Below are 18509 nucleotides of genomic sequence, written 5' to 3'. Positions count from 1 at the left end.
CATTAGATTAAATAAGAAATTAGTATAAAATAAAAAGACAGAAATTATATATTTTTGTAAAACATAAGAAAATCTCCATTTTATTATACTGAGGTAGGGATTGTGAGTAAACACACACACATGGTTACTTCTTCATCAGTCCACAAAAATACCTAAAATAACAAGTGAGGAGATGCTAAAACATTTACTCAGACGTTCAGAATAAAAAAAAAAATATCTAAACAGAATTTCTATATCCTAGAAAATAAACCCTATTATAAACTATTTTTTAGAAAAAAAATAATAAAAAGATATTTGAAACAAACAATGAACAAATAAATATGCTTTAATATAAAAAAACAAAATTCACCACTTGTTTGATACTTAAATTACTGTTAACATAATAACTATGTGACTAGCCAAACTTTTTCTTTCTTCAAAAATGTCAAATGAAAGAAGCACAATTAATAAAGTATTTTATATCTCCTTCATGTGTTTAGTGCTTCATAATTACAAATTAAAGTTCTACAGTAAAGGACAAAGGTGAGTAGTGGGACCTAAATACTATGCTTCAGCTAAAGTGGCCTCGTTTCTAACTTGCACAGTCAGGAACTGACTAATAATGGAGGCCCAGTAGTCTTTAGTCTTGGTCTTGTATAAAAGCACAGGTGACAGTCAGTCAACAAGCAGAATCAGCTTCAGCTTCTCCTTTGTGGAACTACTGAGGATCAGCCAGTGCAACCATGATGGGCAAGGTACATTTCATTCTAACATAAATTTCTACACAATTTAACTCATTCATATTTGAAATGACTTAAAAATTAACTTTCATTTTTTTTCAGGTCATCTTCTACGAGGACAGGAACTTCCAGGGTCGCTCTTATGAGTGTATGGGTGACTGTGGTGACTTCTCCTCCTACATGAGCCGCTGTCACTCTTGCAGAGTGGAGAGTGGATGCTGGATGATGTATGATCAAACCAACTACATGGGAAATCAGTATTTCTTTAGGAGAGGAGACTATGCCGACTACATGTCTATGTTTGGAATGAGCAACTGCATCAGGTCCTGCCGTATGATCCCTATGGTGAGCACCACTAATATTCTTATTTGTAATGAATTCAAAGAAGTTATCGTGATGAAACATTCAATTTACATTGATTTGGAAACATTAAACTTAATTTTGGGACAATAAGGAAATAAAATGGCTACTTTCAGAATAGCTATTTATGATGCAGGACTAGACAGTGAAAATAATTGACTTCTCTTCCACTACAGTACAGGGGATCCTACAGAATGAGGATCTACGAGAGGGAGAACTTCATGGGTCAGATGTATGAGATGATGGATGATTCTGACAGCATCATGGACCGTTATCGCATGTCTCAATGCCAGTCCTGTCATGTGATGGACGGCCACTGGCTCTTCTATGAGCAGCCCCACTACAGAGGCAGGATGTGGTACTTCAGGCCTGGAGAGTACAGGAGCTTCAGCAATATGGGTGGCATGAGATTCATGAGCATGAGGCGTATCATGGACTCCTGGTACTAGTTTTCTAGCATTTCCTAAATTGTTAATAACATTATTTCTCTACAATACTATGTGCCTGTAAAATCATTACTGCCACTAATATTTGCATGTCTAATCAATCACAAAACATAATTACTTTCAGATTAAACATTAGGCTTATAAGACTACACTCAAAAAGAAAGAAAAAATAAATAAAAAAAATGCTGGTATATTTTTTAACTCAAATTCTGGGTTCAGCCTGTTGCATCGTTATCTTTAAAAAAATTTATCCAGGTGCTGGTTAGTTTTTCTGTAACTCTGCTGCTTGATCATTTTCACTGTCAGTTAAAATGATGAACACTTTCACACACCTACCCAGCGCTGGGTTAGTGTAACCCAAAGTTGGGTAAACTGTGCCAAACCAGTTAAAACATGATACATTTGTTAACTGTCATTTTGTGTTCTGTCCTGAGAGAAAACCTGACAGGAACCTTTCTGAATGAAAGAAAATTCAGTGGAGCAGTGGATTTATTTATTTATTTACTGTATATTGGGTTAGCATCATCTGGGGTCTTCTGAGGGTCAGCATCATCTCTTCTCAGGTGTTCTGGATCCAGACTGGAGCTTGTGTAAATCCTAGTTACGGCAAAACAGAGAAACAAATAGAGATATAATTAGCATAGCTGCTGTTCCAACCAAATAAAATTAATTAGTTGAACCCAAGCTAAAGAATAATAATGCTCATTTAATCGGATATAACTGCAGTCCAAAATTATGAGATTCATTATTTGAAAGTTTGGCCTAATAGATGAGTCTTTAATCTAGATTTAAACAGAGACAGTGTGTGTGAACTTCTCTCTATTACAGAGTTTGGGAGCCATATAGGAAAAAGCTCTACCTCCTTTAGTGGACTTTGTTATCCTAGATACTACCAAAAGTCCAGCGTTTTGTGACCTTAGGGAGCGTGATGGACTGTAGCATGGTAGAAGGCTACCAGTACCAGTCCGTGCGTCATTTGGTACTGGGCTGCACAAGAAAGAATAAATAACTTACCGATCCCAACTAGACTAAAATAGTCCAAAAATAAACACTTACTATAGGTGTACCTACGTGATTCAGGATAAGAGAAAAACACGGTTTGGAAAATGGATTCATGATGTACTCGCTCATTATATATTTTTCATGTTATGTTGTTAGTGCGATGTTACGAGGACGCTGCTAATGAAGTTGCATACGATTACACAGTGGATTCATGCTTATTATTATATATACAATATACCACAGTTTTTATGCCAGTTGTATCATTTTATTTTTGTGTATTTATCCGTCACACCTTAAAGCCCGGTCCGTGAAAATATTGTCTGATATTAAACCGGTCCTTGGCGCTAAAAGGGTTGGGGACCGCTGATTTAGAGTCTTATAGGTAAGTAATAATATTTTGTAACTGATACAGAACTTAATAGGTAGCCAGTGCAGAGACTTTAGAATTGGGATAATATGATCATATATTATTGACCTGGTAAGGACTCTAGTTGCTGCATTTTGGACTACCGGTAGCTTGTTTATTAAGGATGCAAGACAACCACCTAGAAGTGTGTTACAATAGTCCAGTCTAGAGGTCATGAATGCATGAACTAGCTTTTCTGCATCAGAAACAGGTAACATGTTTCATAGCTTGGGAAATATGGGGTAGCTTGTAATATGGGAAATATGGTTTTCCAAAGACAAGTTCCTGTCTAATATAACACCCAGGTTTTTGACTGTAACAGTACATCTGTCTAGCTGCAAATTGTAATCTACGAGATTCTGTGTACTGTTTTTTCTCCAATAAGTTATATCTCTGTCCTATCTGAATTTAATAAGATAAAATGTTAATTTTTAACACATTCTGTTAGCTTAGATAATTTTGAAGTTTCATCTGATCTAGTTAAGATATATAGTTGAGTATCATCAACATAACAGTGGAAACTAATCCCGTATTTTCTAATAATTTAGGCTAAGCATCAACATTCACAAACCACTGTTCACTGTTATTTTAACAAAAAAGAATACAACATGCTCGTAATCATGACTTCATAAGTGGGAAATATGCAGTTTCCCATAGCATGTGAAGACAGCTGAAAACTGCTCTTGCTTAGCACAGTGGAGTGCATTGTTTTGTTAACTTTATGGTTTATTATTTTGATAACACATAGTCCTCTTACAATATAGTGCTTTACAGATCTATCACTTTTGGCACTCAGAAATGTTAACACAATCATGCTGCACGTATCAGAAGTTCCACCCCAGCAGGCACCGGACGTCAATATAACGTCATGCTGACATTGGATCCCAACGTTGGTCAGACGTTGTAATTTGGTTGAAAATGAAAATCGGGTTGACGACAGAACCCAACGTCATATTGACGTCGATCTCCAACGTTGGTCAGACGTTGAATTTTGGATGAAAATGAAAATCTGGTTGACGTCAGAACCCAACGTCAGGCTGACGTCGATTTCTAACGTTGGTTAGACGTTGCATTTTGGATGAAAATGAAAATCTGGTTGACGTCAGAACCCAACGTCAGGCTGACGTCGATTTCTAACGTTGGTTAGACGTTGCATTTTGGATGAAAATGAAAATCTGGTTGATGTCAGAACCCAACATCAGGCTGACGTCGATTTCTAACGTTGGTTAGACGTTGCATTTTGGATGAAAATGAAAATCTGGTTGACGTCAGAACCCAACGTCAGGCTGACGTCGATCTCCAACGTTGGTCAGACGTTGAATTTTGGATGAAAATGAAAATCTGGTTGACGTCAGAACCCAACGTCAGGCTGACGCCGATTTCTAACGTTGGTTAGACGTTGCATTTTGGATGAAAATGAAAATCTGGTTGACGTCAGAACCCAACGTCAGGCTGACGTCGATTTCTAACGTTGGTTAGACGTTGCATTTTGGATGAAAATGAAAATCTGGTTGACGTCAGAACCCAACGTCAGGCTGACGTCGATTTCTAACGTTGGTTAGACGTTGCATTTTGGATGAAAATGAAAATCTGGTTGACGTCAGAACCCAACGTCAGGCTGACGTCGATCTCCAACGTTGGTCAGACGTTGCATTTTGGATGAAAATGAAAATCTGGTTGACGTCAGAACCCAACGTCAGGCTGATGTCGATCTCCAACGTTGGTCAGACATTGCATTTTGGATGAAAATGAAAATCTGGTTGACGTCAGAACCCAACGTCAGGCTGACGTCGATCTCCAACGTTGGTCAGACATTGCATTTTGGATGAAAATGAAAATCTGGTTGACGTCAGAACCCAACGTCAGGCTGACGTCGATCTCCAACGTTGGTCAGACGTTGCATTTTGGATGAAAATGAAAATCTGGTTGACGTCAGAACCCAACGTCAGGCTGACGTCGATTTCTAACGTTGGTCAGACGTTGCATTTTGGATGAAAATGAAAATATGGTTGACGTCAGAACCCAACGTCAGACTGACGTCGATCTCCAACGTTGGTCAGACGTTGCATTTTGAATGAAAATGAAAATCTGGTTGACGTCAGAACCCAACGTCAGGCTGACGCCGATTTCTAACGTTGGTCAGACGTTGCATTTTGAATGAAAATGAAAATCTGGTTTAGGTCAGAACCCAACGTCAGGCTGACGTCGATCTCTAACGTTGGTCAGACGTTGCATTTTGGATGAAAATGAAAATCTGGTTGACGTCAGAACCCAACGTCAGACTGACGTCAGTCTGCTACGTTGGTCAGACGTTGCATTTCGGATGAAAATCTGGTTGACGTCAGAACCCAACGTCAGACTGACGTCAATCTCCAACGTTAGTCAGATATTGCATTTTGGATCAAAATGAAAATCTGGTTGACGTCTGAACCCAACGTCAGACTGACTTCAGTCTGCTACGTTGGTCAGACATTGCATTTCGGATGAAAATCTGGTTGACGTCAGAACCCAACATCAGACTGACGTCAATCTCCAACGTTAGTCAGATATTGCATTTTGGATCAAAATGAAAATCTGGTTGACGTCTGAACCCAACGTCAGACTGACGTCAGTCTGCTACGTTGGTCAGACGTTGCATTTCGGATGAAAATCTGGTTGACGTCAGAACCCAACGTCAGACAGACGTCAATCTCCAACGTTAGTCAGATATTGCATTTTGGATCAAAATGAAAATCTGGTTGACGTCTGAACCCAACGTCAGACTGACGTCAGTCTGATATGTTGGTCAGACGTTGCATTTTGGATGAAAATGAAAATCTTTTTGACGTCAGAATCTAACGTCAGACTGTCTGAAAATGGAATACACAAATGTTTTGTGGTTTTATCAGAAAAATTACTAAGAGATGAACTGGATTATAACAAATATGATTTATTTATTCACATGTTGTATCATTTACATTTAACATGGAACAGAACATTTACAAAATAATTACATTTTAACATCAACATTATTGGAACTGAATAGTTTTGAAAACATACATTTTATTAACATCTTTCTTTTTTTCCTGCCTCCACCCACCCTGTCTGGTGCACAGTAACGTCGCAAGGGCTGTGCAAAGCGTGCAACTTCACTAGGCCTCACACCTCTAGAGGGCCTCGCTCCTGGCCTGCATTTTATGTCATTTATATCTCATTTTTATTACTATTTTTTCCACCCATCTTGTCCTTTGGTAGACTAAAATAGTCATAGCGGATAGACAGTACAAGACTCTAAGTATAAGAATGAGTAAAGCTGTTTGTTGATAGGACGACAAAAAGTTATAACGTTTAACTTTTAAATGGTCTAGAGCCCTGCATTTCACCCTGACTTTTTTTACACTCCAGGCTGGGTTTCGGGCCAATTTCCACATCATAGTTCAGATGCGGGCTGTCCTTAGGCCTGTTTAAGGCTTCTCCTTATTTTTATATTTAAGACATCCATCAATTAGTGATGAAAAAATTGCCGCACTGAGGGAAACAACACGAGACCGTGCTAACATGACTGTCAATAGCGGCTTAACAGTGTTAAGTGTCCCGCAGCATCACAGTGTTCTGCTTTTAAATGCACGCAATAGGCTTAAGCTTGACATAAAGCATCTTCAAAAAATTATTACCATAAATGAGTCATGGGGTAAATAGGAATGAGATTGAATTATTTACTAATAAATAGTTTTCTGAGTTGGTGTAGCAAGGATGATGTTGCTAATCCTGACTCGCCAACTCTTAATTTTACAAGCCTTAAGAGAAAAGTTCATCTTTATGGATTATCTTTATAATGAATGAGTTTTTGTTTCTGATGTGTTGTATTTTGTTAAGTAGTCATTTAAAGTTTTCTATAGATTTATTTGTCACGTCCGTGAGTCATGTATTCACTGAGCTTTGGTTCATTTTTGTTAAGTGCTCCTGTTCAAGACGAGACGGTAGAAAGCGCATCATGACTATTTTCTTTTTTTTTTTTATAAAAGCACAACGATTTGTTGATAATGTGATTGCACACAAATAAAAGTAGACAATTTACAATTACGAATGATGTATTACTCTTACCTTTATGTGCAAAAATTACTGCATATCCACTGAAAAAAATGCAAGTGATTGCACTGGCCAGCACGCTTTTGCTTGCACTCTCCGCACAAACTACTGGATATAGCGCACATTTATCTCGGTTTAATTCTTAAACATACTTGAACTGTTTTATATATCTATAGATTTTATTTTAAGCAAGTCGTGATGATTTAAGAAGGCTAAACTGATCCATAGGTTCACTGTCTGGCACTGGCCGCTTGGCCATTAAAAAAAAAATCTAGGTCTAGGGATAGGGCTTAAATTTGAGGTCCGTGCAAGGCTCTAGGCTGGTCTGCCTCAGTGGTCGAGATGGCCAATCATATCAAAGAATGTGGGTCTTACTGTCACAACATAACTAGAGTTTGTGGAAAAATGTAAGCAGTAGCCTACGGTATTAGAGAACTGTTTTATGATTGAAATGTTCAGCGACCAAACATAATAGACTATCTAGAGATGCAAACTACTCAACCTTTTATGAAATTTCGCCCTTTTGAATTGAAAAAATGCGATAGGTTAATGATTCATGTAAAACATAAAATAAATGTGACAATAGACATTTGCGTTTTCGACTATTAAACATACGAATAAGAGTGAGAGTTCACATTTTAAAAGAAAATATTATTTTCAAATAGTGCAAATTGATTTTAGATGTAAAATTCAGCTGCAAAAACCTAGTACCATTTAATTTCACTTTAATAGCAATAAACAGTTTCTTTTCTTTCCCAATAAAGTGAAATACTGAACATAAACATAGGAAGATGAGAAAATAATTATTTTAGAAGAAAATGTTGGATCGCACTTTCCATCTGAACTCTTCATATATAACTGTCTACAAGCCTAGAACTAATTTAAGCATTCTTATTAACTTATTATAATTATGATTGTAGATCCTTATGAGCTAGTGCGTGGCCATGATTTGTGCGCAAGCATGTCAGTGAGCAAGGCATCACAATCGAACAGATGCATGTTAAAGTTGAGTTTGTTGCGGTTCTGGCTTGGTACCGTTCGGACGTTCTAGCCTACTGTTCTGCGCTTCGCTTATTATTTCTGTACTTTTCTCAGTTTTTTTCTACGATTTTTTACTTCAGCAGATCAGCACAGTGCTCAAACAAAATATTTTTGGCACAAACGCTAAAACTAAAAACTTTTTTTGACTGGAATAATACTACAAAAGAAGACTTTGCCTCCCACTGCCAGCAGCTTACATTCTGGAGATGGGAAAACAACTGCCTACATTCAAATGGAAGAGAGAGAAAATGCCTCCTGTTGGATCTACTTGTTGCATGAACTGCTGCAAACTTCTAAAAAGAATTGTGATTCTTGAAACAAAGTTACTTGCTGGACTTCCAAAACAGGCGAAACACTCAGCAGACTGTCGTCATGGACCCTCTCAGCATACAGCCGGTGAGTCCCATGAATCTTCTGAATCTCAACAGTTTGTACCAAGTGTAGAGGAACAAGCCGAAACGGATCATCACACTAATCGATGGCACAAACAGGGTGCAAGACCCAGAGGAACACAAGACATCAGATTGTCATGAGTTTCTCGTATTGCTGCCGTAGCTTTCTCTACCCCAGATTCAACTATGACAAGGCTTGTAAATACCAGTATTCTACCTCCCACTATACATCTTGAACACAGATTTGAAGAATTAATGAATGCGGGTGAGGAATCCCCAAATGTGATTAGCAGCTAACACCGTTACTAACAGACAGTGACATTCAACTCAGAGCGTAGCCGAGCCTAGGACTCTGATAGTGGGTGACTCTATTATCAGAAACATCCGTAGCAGGACTACAATAACATGCTGCCTTCCTCAAGCAACGGTCTCTTATGTGAACAAGGAACTTCAGAAAATGAAGCACAAGACTACAAATCTAATTATCAATCCATGTGGGGAAGAATGATACTCTCAAAAAGCAGTCAAACATCCTTAAGAAGGACTTCAGTGAACTCTTTCAAACACTTTGAAGACTCCAAGTTCAGTCGTTCATCAGTGGACCACTCCCAACTGATAACACCATGCAGCCACAAAAAGCACTGCTGATGGACACCATCCCGGAAGAGACCTGCCCTCAGAGCTCCTCACAGACAGACTGTGATGTATCAAAACAGATACAAGACTCAGCACTCAAGGATGACTTTCTTGAAGACAGCCGGGGGAAGCCAAGACAACATATCACAGCCACAAGAAACACCAGAGACACAACCCATCTCACCAGACACATTATTCCTCTCTCCAGCATCTCCACTTCTGTGCTTTTCACTGAAAATGGTAGAATTGCTGTATGCTTGGACTAAACTCTCTCACTCATTCGCTGCAAGCCCGCAAATGTCAACAAGAAAACAGCAGGGTCCCAAAACATCAAAGCCTGGGGGCCCTGCTCCTGTGAGAGCTCTCAGACCGCTGCAGCAACAGCAGGCCCCAAACCCTCAATCTGCTGAAGGTGAACCAAAAACAACTGATAGAAGCTCTCAGTGATATGTGTCGGGTCCCTGCTATAATAACCGCAACATTCACAAATGTTTAAAGAACAAGTGGGAACCCAGTGTGCCTGTAGCTTTCTCGATTTCACTTTTATCATGTGACAGAAAGTTTAAGGCCATCTTAAGCCGAAGGGCAAACTCATCTAATATGCATCAAACTAAAACTGATGTAATGACATAAAGCACTGCCATCAAGTTAGCATCTTTAAACATTCGCTCACTAAAAAATTTAATCATTTTGTAATCAATGACTTTATAACCACAAACAATTAGGATTTTATGTTTCTAAATGAAACATGGCTAGAGGACAGCTGCAGTTCAACAGTCCTCAATGAAGCAGTCCTCCCTAACTTCACTTCCATGAGTGTTTGCAGGACTGTTAGGAGAGGTGGAGGTGGAGCTGCTTTTTTAAAGATGTCTATCAATGCAAACAAGTGTCATTTGGTCATGACTTGTCTTTTGAATATTTAGGGATTGTGCTAAAAGGTGCTCAACACATTCTTTTTATTATTATTTACAGGCCTCCAAAATACTCTTCAGCATTTGTTGAGGTAACAGAAACGTTATCAATGATTTCCTCAGAGTTTGACTGTTTTGCTAATGCAGGGGATTTTAATTTTCACATAGACAATGCAGAAAACAAAACTACAAAAGAAATGATAACAGTTCTAAATACCTTTGACTTGATTCAGCATGTGCATGGACCCACACAAAGGTGGACACACTCTAGATGTAATCATCAGTAGGGCTCTAAACATTTCATTCATTGTTATTAAGGACGTAGAACTATCTGATCACTTCTGTATTTTCTTTGATATATTGATCTCTGCTACCACTTACTCTAGAACTGTCTCTGTCAGAAGGATATCAGGGCTCCAGACTGCGACCAAATGGTCGCATTTTGCGTCCAAATTTTGAGAGTGTGCGACTGAATTTTACATCCAGTCGCACATGTGCGACCAGTAGATTTGCACACGCACGCACGCAAACACACACACACACTTGCACACACTCGGTCTCATTGAGTGATGCCTGTCTGTGAGGCGGCAAATGCGTGTGAGAAGAATAGGGAATGGCCACTGTAAGTGGCTAAAATGTGTGGAGGGGGAGGGGCCTAGAGATAATTGAGCGGGCGTAAACATCTGTGGGAAGGAAACCGAGACAAATATCATCACAACCTGATATGTGCGTGCGTCTGAGCTATGAGCAAGCGAACTATTGATTCGTTCTTCCGACCTGCGGCTAGTGTACTAGTGCCAGAGTCTACAGTGTCACCGTCAGATGATGATTCAGAGTCAGAGGTTGGTGTGGCTAAAAAAGTCCGCACCAGGGCCGGCCCGTGGTATAGGCAAATGCTAAGGGCGCCACTCATCCATAGGGGCGCCAGAATGAGTGAACGAGTGATTTTTTTTAATAATAGGCTACTATTTAAAAACCATTAATTCAAAACACTTCCAAATAAAGCAAAAAAAAAAAAAAAAAATCCGGCTCTTCAATCTTCCCCCGCCCATCGAGTGCTTGAAGTGTGTCAGAAACAGAGTGCGCGCACGATCAGTTGTTGGTAATTTGTTGTGTAGCGTGCCCGACGCCGCATCCAATGTATACAGCACTGCTTTTGTTAACACACAGCTCGTAGAAACGGGCCTGGCAGCTCGCGCCCGTTCTAGACACGGTGAAAGTTTCCTGATTGTGACGGAAGGCCGAATTTACATGACACATTATAAATGAGCATAGTCTGCGATAGATACAGTGTCAAAAAGAAGAGAAGAGGATAAAGACAGAGGTAAAGAGATGTAGTGAAATAGCAATTTATTGCATAGGAGTAAGAAGATACTATAATTTCATGGCAGTTATTTTTACCTTAAACTTAATGTTAGCAGTTGTTCTGAGATCTGAGTCCCCAGACTGTGATTTTGTACAATCAGTTTTAAGACGCATTTTTTATTATCACTATGTTTTTTTTTTACTTTACAGTTGTGCAGTTTTGGGGGGATACAGTACAGGCCAAAAGTTTGGAAACATTACTATTTTTAATGTTTTTGAAAGAAGTTTCTTCTGCTCATCAAGCCTGCATTTATTTGATCAAAAATACAGAAAAAATGTAATATTGTGTTATATTATTACAACTTAAAATAATTTGTTTTCAATTTATTATACTTTAAATTATCATTTATTTCTGTGATGCAAAGCTGAATTTTCAGCATCATTACTCCATTCTTCAGTGTCACATGTGACATCCAGTCTATCACATGATCCTTTAGAAATCATTCTAATATGATGATTTATTATGAGTGTTGGAAACAGTTCTGCTGTAATGTGTGTGTGTGTGTGTGTGTGTGTGTGTGTGTGTGTGTGTGTGTGTATGTATATATATATATATATATATATATATATATATATATATATATATATTAGGGGTGTAACGGTTCACAAAATTCACGGTTCGGTTCGATACGATACACTGATGTCACGGTTCGGTTCGATACGTTTTAGATACAGCAAAATGTAAAAACATCTCAACTTTTCAGAATGCCGCAAGCGCACCGCGGGTCATGTGACAAGAACTAACCAATCAGCTTCATCCTTTCCCGTAACAACGTTGAGAGCTCAGCCAAGATGAAGGATCAGCTGATCATAGTTGTATATGGATTGCAATTTTGAAATAAATTTAGTAGCAGCGCTACTGCAAGCGATTTTTAGAGCTGCAAATCCATTTATCCTTCGCTGAAATTTCCGCGTCTCATGGAGAGAGCACGTCATTGTTGCTTAGCAAAGACAGACGCCTCATGAGCGCTTCTGCCCAAGCGCTTTGGAAAGGAGGAGAAAGACGCGCTTAGCGTTTTCCATGCGTTTTTAGGCACGATATGTGAACGGCCCCTAAGGCGCTCGCTCACTCAGCACGCGCTGAAGGCTCGTTGCAAAATGTCGAATGCCTTTAACAGACCAGAAATATAAGATCCTAAAATAACCAACAGGTCTGGTGTTTGGGTTGGATTCCCTGTAAGCTATAGTTTCTAAATGCTGCAGGGATAGTTTGCTGCGTGCATGTTTCTCCTTTTTTTCGTCTTTTCCCAGATAGTACTGACGCATATATCCCAGATATTCCCGCTGGTGTTTTTTTTTTATTTTTTTTTTTATTCCCGCTGGTGTACCCTGTCATGTTGCAGATGCGACATATCGTTGTTTTTTTATCCACCACTCTCTTGCCATCACCATTATAGCTTAAAGGGAATCCAAAGTGCACCCAAACACCAGACCTGTTGGTTATTGGAGGATCTTCTCATTTCTAGTCTGTTAAACGCATTGGCTATTTTGCAACGAGCCTTCAGCGCGTACTGAGTGAGCGAGCGCCTGCTGAGTAGCCTAACATATAAGATGGTGTTTTTTTCTTCTTCGGGAGTGTCAGGGGCGTTGCCTGTTACGTTGTTTGGGTTATTGGGCTACCTTGTTGAACGCATATCATTATATTTCTCTCTCTCTCTTTTTTTTTTTTTCAAATATAATTAATTACTCCAACGAACCGTTCGGTATACATAATGCGTACCGCGTACCGAACCGAAAGCGTCGTACCGAACGGTTCAATACGAATACGCGTATCGTTACACCCCTAATATATATATATATGCATGAGGCGCCAGGTAAAATCTTGCAAATTGGTCAGGGCCGGCCCTGGTCCACACTCACCATTTTCGAGAAGACTGGCTGTAAGAATTCAGATGGCTGAGGTACTATAATTATTAGAACTACTTTTCACCAAATACAAAAGCCAGCTCGACCTTCAAAGGAAGAATGGCTTAAAACTTAACGAAACATACAACAACGATAAAGCATGCACACAAACTTTTTTACTATGCACATTTTTTATTCTGAGTGTATGGAATTTTGTTTACTATTTGTACTGTCATGACAGCGATGGTGCTGTCAGTTTACCTTGTTGCATATTCAAAAGTGCAGAATAAAATGTGACACTGAATTTGAAACGGCACATTGTAATTTCTGCATCTATTATTAAAGTATTTATTAGTAATACAGTGGAAATTAGTAGATTTGGTTAGCATGTTGATTTACGGTGTGCGCCCCTAAATTTTCTGGTTGTGCCCCTAAAATTTTCAGTTGGGGGCCACTGTGCTCCTAGTGTAAAAAGTTAGTCTGGAGCCCTGGATATGCTTTCAAATGTAGCCGCACTTAATAACCAGAGCCGTAGTTCGCTGACAAGTGGTGCATTATTGCGTTCAAAATCGCAGAAGAATCTCATGCGGTTATGAACGCGATATTGCGTAGCTTGTCAGCAAACTACGGCTCTGTCTTTTAAGTGTGGCTCCATTTGAAAGCAGGTTATTGACATCAACCGCTAATCACAGAACCAGCTTTACTGACGAGACATGCATGACAATTGCATGCAATTAATAGTGCAGCCCTAACAAAAACACTAGTGTACTATTTACAGAGGCCATATCTTTAACACCAAGTATTTTTTGCCGACTCAGTTGATATTCTCCTTGATTCCTTCAACTCAAAAGTTAAGAATGTTATTAATGATATTGCTCCAATAATAGTCAGTAAGAAAACAAACAACATTTTGGAAGACATAGTGCAGCAACTAAAATCATCAACTTGCTATATTGACACACTTCCCACATCTTTTTTCAAAGGTGTGCTTAACTGTTTAGAAGTAAATCTCTCTCTGGGACTTTTCCAAACTCCCTGAAAACTGCAGTTGTTAAGCCCCTCCTGAAAAAGAGCAATCTTGATAACACCATTTTGAGCAATTATAGACCAATATCTAATCTTCCTTTTATAGGCAAAATTATAGAAAAGGTAGTTTTTAATCAGCTGAATAAACACTTAAACATCTGGTTTCAGACCGCATCACAGCACAGAGACAGCACTCATTAAGATAATAAATTATATTAACTTAAATTGTGACTCTGGCAATATATCAGTGCTGGTATTGCTAGATCTCAGTGCTGCGTTTGACACTGTCGATCATAACATACTACTAGAGAGACTGGAAAACTGGGTCGGGCTTTCTGGGATGGTACTCAAATGGTTCAGGTCATACTTAAAAAGGAGCGATCATTATGTGAGTCTAGGAGAGCATAAGTCTAAGTAGACATCCATGATATGTGGAGACCCACAAGGTTCAATTCTTGCACCGCTCTTGTTTAGCCTGTATATGCTTCCTCTAAGTAAAATAATGAGAAAGAACCTAATTGCCTATTACAGATATGCTGATGATACCCAGATTTACCTAGCCTTATCTCCAAATGAATACAGCCCCACTGACTCCCTCTGCCAATGCATTGATGAAATTAATAGCTGGATGTGCCAGAACTTTCTTCAGTTAAACAAGGAAAAAACTGAAGTCATTGCATTTGGAAACAAAGATGAAGTTTTTAAGGTGAATGCATACTTTGACTCTAGGGGTCTAACAACTAAAAATCAAGACAGGAAACGTGGTGTGATTCTGGAGACAGACCTTAGTTTCAGTAGTCATGTCAAAGCAGTAACTAAATCAGCATACTATCATTTAAAAAACATTGCAAGAATAAGATGTTTTGTTTCCAGCCAAGACTTGGAGAAACTTGTTCATGCTTTATCACCAGCAGGGTGGACTATTGTAATAGGCTCCACACCAGCCTTCCCAAAAAGACCATTAGACAGCTGCAGCTCATCCAGAACACTGCTGCCAGGATTCTGACTAGAACATCTGAGCATATCACACCAGTCCTCATTAACTTCCAGTTACATTTAAGATTGATTTTAAAGTACTTCTACTTGTCTAGAAGTCACTCAAAGACCTAGGACCAAAATACATTGCTTCCAGAATCAGCCTCCAGAAGAGATCAGATGTGCTAAAACACTAGTCACATTTAAATCTAGACTCAAAACTCATCTGTTTAGCTGTGCATTTATTGAATGAGCACTGTGCGATGTCCAACCTGATTGCACTGTATTTTATGTATTAACTGTAAGATCATTTTCTATTTCTAACTGTTTTAAATTCAAGTCAATTTTTAAATAATTTCCAAAGTTTTAAAATTGCTTGTTTTACTTTTGTTCTTCATGATTATTTTACTTCATTTTATGTAAAGCACTTTGAATTACCATTTTGTTCGAAATTTGCTATATAAATAAACTTGCCTTGCCTTGCTACAGCAACCTCCCCCACCACACACACACATACACACGCAAAATTGTAGAGGGCCTCGCACATCAACTTTGCACAGGGCCTCTCACCCTCCTTGCGACGGCTCTGCTGGGGCATATTTTAAACAAAAGGCAGTGGCTGCTGCAGTATTTGCCTCGTCTCTTTTGATGTTTTCTGGACACTCTCTGTAAGAAATATTTGAATAAGAAAATGTGTAAGTATAGGATATGATGCACTATAGTAATCACTGAATGTAATCATTAACTATTTATTTGCCTTCCACAGAATACATTTAGACCACTTACACTATTGATTTGGTTTCTTAGAAAAAAATAAAAATCTACCCTAGCTTTAAGAGCCATGAATGTAAATTACATGCTATAAGTCATCAAAATATATTTCAGCTTGTGATGCAATTGACAAACACTAAGCAGACAATCTAGCAAAAGAAAACCATGACAACAAAGACACATTGCAGTATTTTTTTGCAGAGTGTCTTAAGGTAAATTAACATTTAATTTCTAATACATTAAATGCAAAAACAATTGTTAGAGAATGCAAAAACAATTGTTAGAGTTCTGAACAATAAAGATAGGCTGGCAACAGGAATGACCTGCCAATCAAAAAGAAGTGTATATATGGAAGTTTGTGTGATTTCTGTGTGACAGATGAGTACCTACAATACGAGGTTACTGGTTTTCACTAAACCAACAAAAACAGAAACTAAACAACGCTGAATGTCACAATGATATGATGCTAATATTTGTATTGTATGTTAATTTTGTTTTACCTGTGACAACAGTGTACAGATTGATCTTGGTGAAAGCAAGCTTCCCCTTCCCCCACTTCATACTGAAACAGGCAATGACCTCATTTTTCATCAACCTGTGGATACAAGAGTAATGCCCAAATAATTAATTATACATGACACATTATTGAGGCAGGTGTTATAGTTTCTGTTACGTGTTCATCATATCTAGTATAATGCAGATATCATACAGGTCCTCCAGTTGGTACTAGATTAAAAGTCATAGGCTCACCCAAACTGGCAGGTTTTTATCTTATTGCAAAACAACTGATATTGTGCAATTTCAAAATGTAAAACCAACACTATTTCAACAACTTGGCCTGTAAATATTAATTTCATTCATTTTCTCCTTGCTAGCAACTGTAAAGTGCAAAATTATAGGATAACAGAAGAGCACACAAGAAAACCAGAAGAATCAGATTAACTACCTTCAATCTATTAATATTTTAATCTAATTAATGTAATATATTAAAGCAGATTGTTCTAGCGGCTCTTTTATAAATGAACAAAAAAACATACCTTACAACAATATGGCTTCTTCAGAACATGGCAAAGAGATAAATGCAAAACAAAGCAAAAACAAAACAAAAGTTATAACATCATATAGTATAGCCCCTAAATTCACACTATATTAAATACTATACCTTAGTGATAAACTTGAACCCCAAATATAAAACTAGAGCTTGTAGAAGAAAAGGCTGTTTTTGCTTAAAATAAATAAAAAAGGAGCCTCTTTACATCGTGTGTAGAAATCTGACAGCTAAAGGAGATCCAAAATTAATTAAACTTGTACAGCAGAATATTAAGTTATAAACACCTGTATAACTAATTCGCATGACACAATTGAAGAAAAAAAAGCATTGAATCGAACAAATTTCATGATGAAAAGCTTAACGTTAAATTATTCGAAACAATAATAATAATAATATAATAATTAAAAACATATGTCTCAAGTTTAAACTTTATTTGAACTGTTTTTCAGCGCTAACAGTTAGATGGCTTTAATGACTCAGGCGTTTTTATTTCAGGGATATAACAGTTAACGTTACCATTTTTTAATTAATTATCTCTACCCATCGTCTTGCAGCTAAAATACTTCGATGTATTTGATACGTATTACAAGTAATATCATTATTTAGGGGGGCATAAACACTTTTACGTTATACATAATATACTCACCACAGTTTGAGCTGTAAGTGCACCGCAGGCCGCCTGATAAACTGATGCCTGCCGATCCAAAAAAGACCGCCAAGTAGTCGCAAAATGGCGCAATAGCGCGATGTCACCGTGTTGCATTATGTTTGGGCGTGGGATTATGGGGGGGGGGGGGTTTATTATAATCATAATAATAATAAAAATCCAAATAAAATAAACAATAATATACTTTAAATTAACTTGTATTATTCTGTAGTGCTTATTCACAAAATCCATACACAGAAAAAGTTTAAGCATATTCATCATTAATGGATGAGATCAACATTTAATTTTAAATTTTTAACTAGAATGTACTTTAAATATGAAAAATGCAAGTAAGAAGCAGCAATCAATCTGATCAATTATTTTATATATTTAAAAAAAAAACATATATAAGAACAGACTAAATTATAGCAAAGGAATTAGACATTTATATTGCATAATTATAAGACTGTACAATAAACAGTAATGCTTGCATTGTCTGCATGCACTCACTTTACTTTCCAACACAAAGATCAACAAGTTTATGTTTTGATAAACAATGTTTCCAGCCCAGAATTAAGTAAGCAATACTGTTTTGATCCTCCTAAATATGTCTTAACATGTTTGAGAGTGTTTGAATTGCATTATATTGCAAACAAGATTGTGTCACGGGCCAGCAAAGAAAGAACAGGGTCTGGGTCCAAATGCAGGGAAGATTAACTTTAACCCTCTGGAGTCTAAGAACAAAAAAGCCAACACGGCAAAAACAAAACCAAGATGCAAAAAAACACGAGAACCAGTAACACTTACAAGACGTTGAGGTGACAAGGTGGGGCGGGGTCAGAAAAGAGA

At 38.0% G+C, this 18509-nt stretch overlaps 1 protein-coding gene and 1 long non-coding RNA gene across 2 annotated transcripts; one reads left to right on the top strand and one right to left on the bottom strand.

The window, feature by feature from the left end:
• The first annotated feature begins 640 nt into the window (after positions 1-640).
• Positions 641-1570, top strand: LOC113108481 (gamma-crystallin M2-like). Its single transcript, XM_026271645.1, has 3 exons — positions 641-734; positions 822-1064; positions 1256-1570. The coding sequence occupies exons 1-3, from the start codon at positions 723-725 to the stop codon at positions 1526-1528; spliced, it is 528 nt and encodes a 175-aa protein (XP_026127430.1). The 5' UTR covers positions 641-722; the 3' UTR covers positions 1529-1570.
• A 14026-nt stretch (positions 1571-15596) lies between these two features.
• Positions 15597-17793, bottom strand: LOC113109319 (uncharacterized). Its single transcript, XR_003292937.1, has 4 exons — positions 17661-17793; positions 17001-17018; positions 16464-16558; positions 15597-15858 (listed from the first exon to the last, which is right to left on the bottom strand). It is a non-coding gene; the product is annotated as an uncharacterized LOC113109319 (long non-coding RNA).
• Positions 17794-18509: the final 716 nt, after the last annotated feature.

Source organism: Carassius auratus, chromosome 9 (assembly GCF_003368295.1).
Source record: "Carassius auratus strain Wakin chromosome 9, ASM336829v1, whole genome shotgun sequence".
In the NCBI taxonomy this organism is placed as follows: Eukaryota; Metazoa; Chordata; class Actinopteri; order Cypriniformes; family Cyprinidae; genus Carassius; species Carassius auratus.
This window is presented reverse-complemented; position numbering and strand designations above follow the sequence as displayed.

What these genes read in the sequence shown, in the direction of transcription:
- LOC113108481 (XM_026271645.1), top strand. An exon ending in CCTGCCGTATGATCCCTATG is followed by an intron (nt 1,065 to 1,255) that starts GTGAGCACCACT and finishes CTTCCACTACAG; the next exon opens with TACAGGGGATCCTACAGAAT.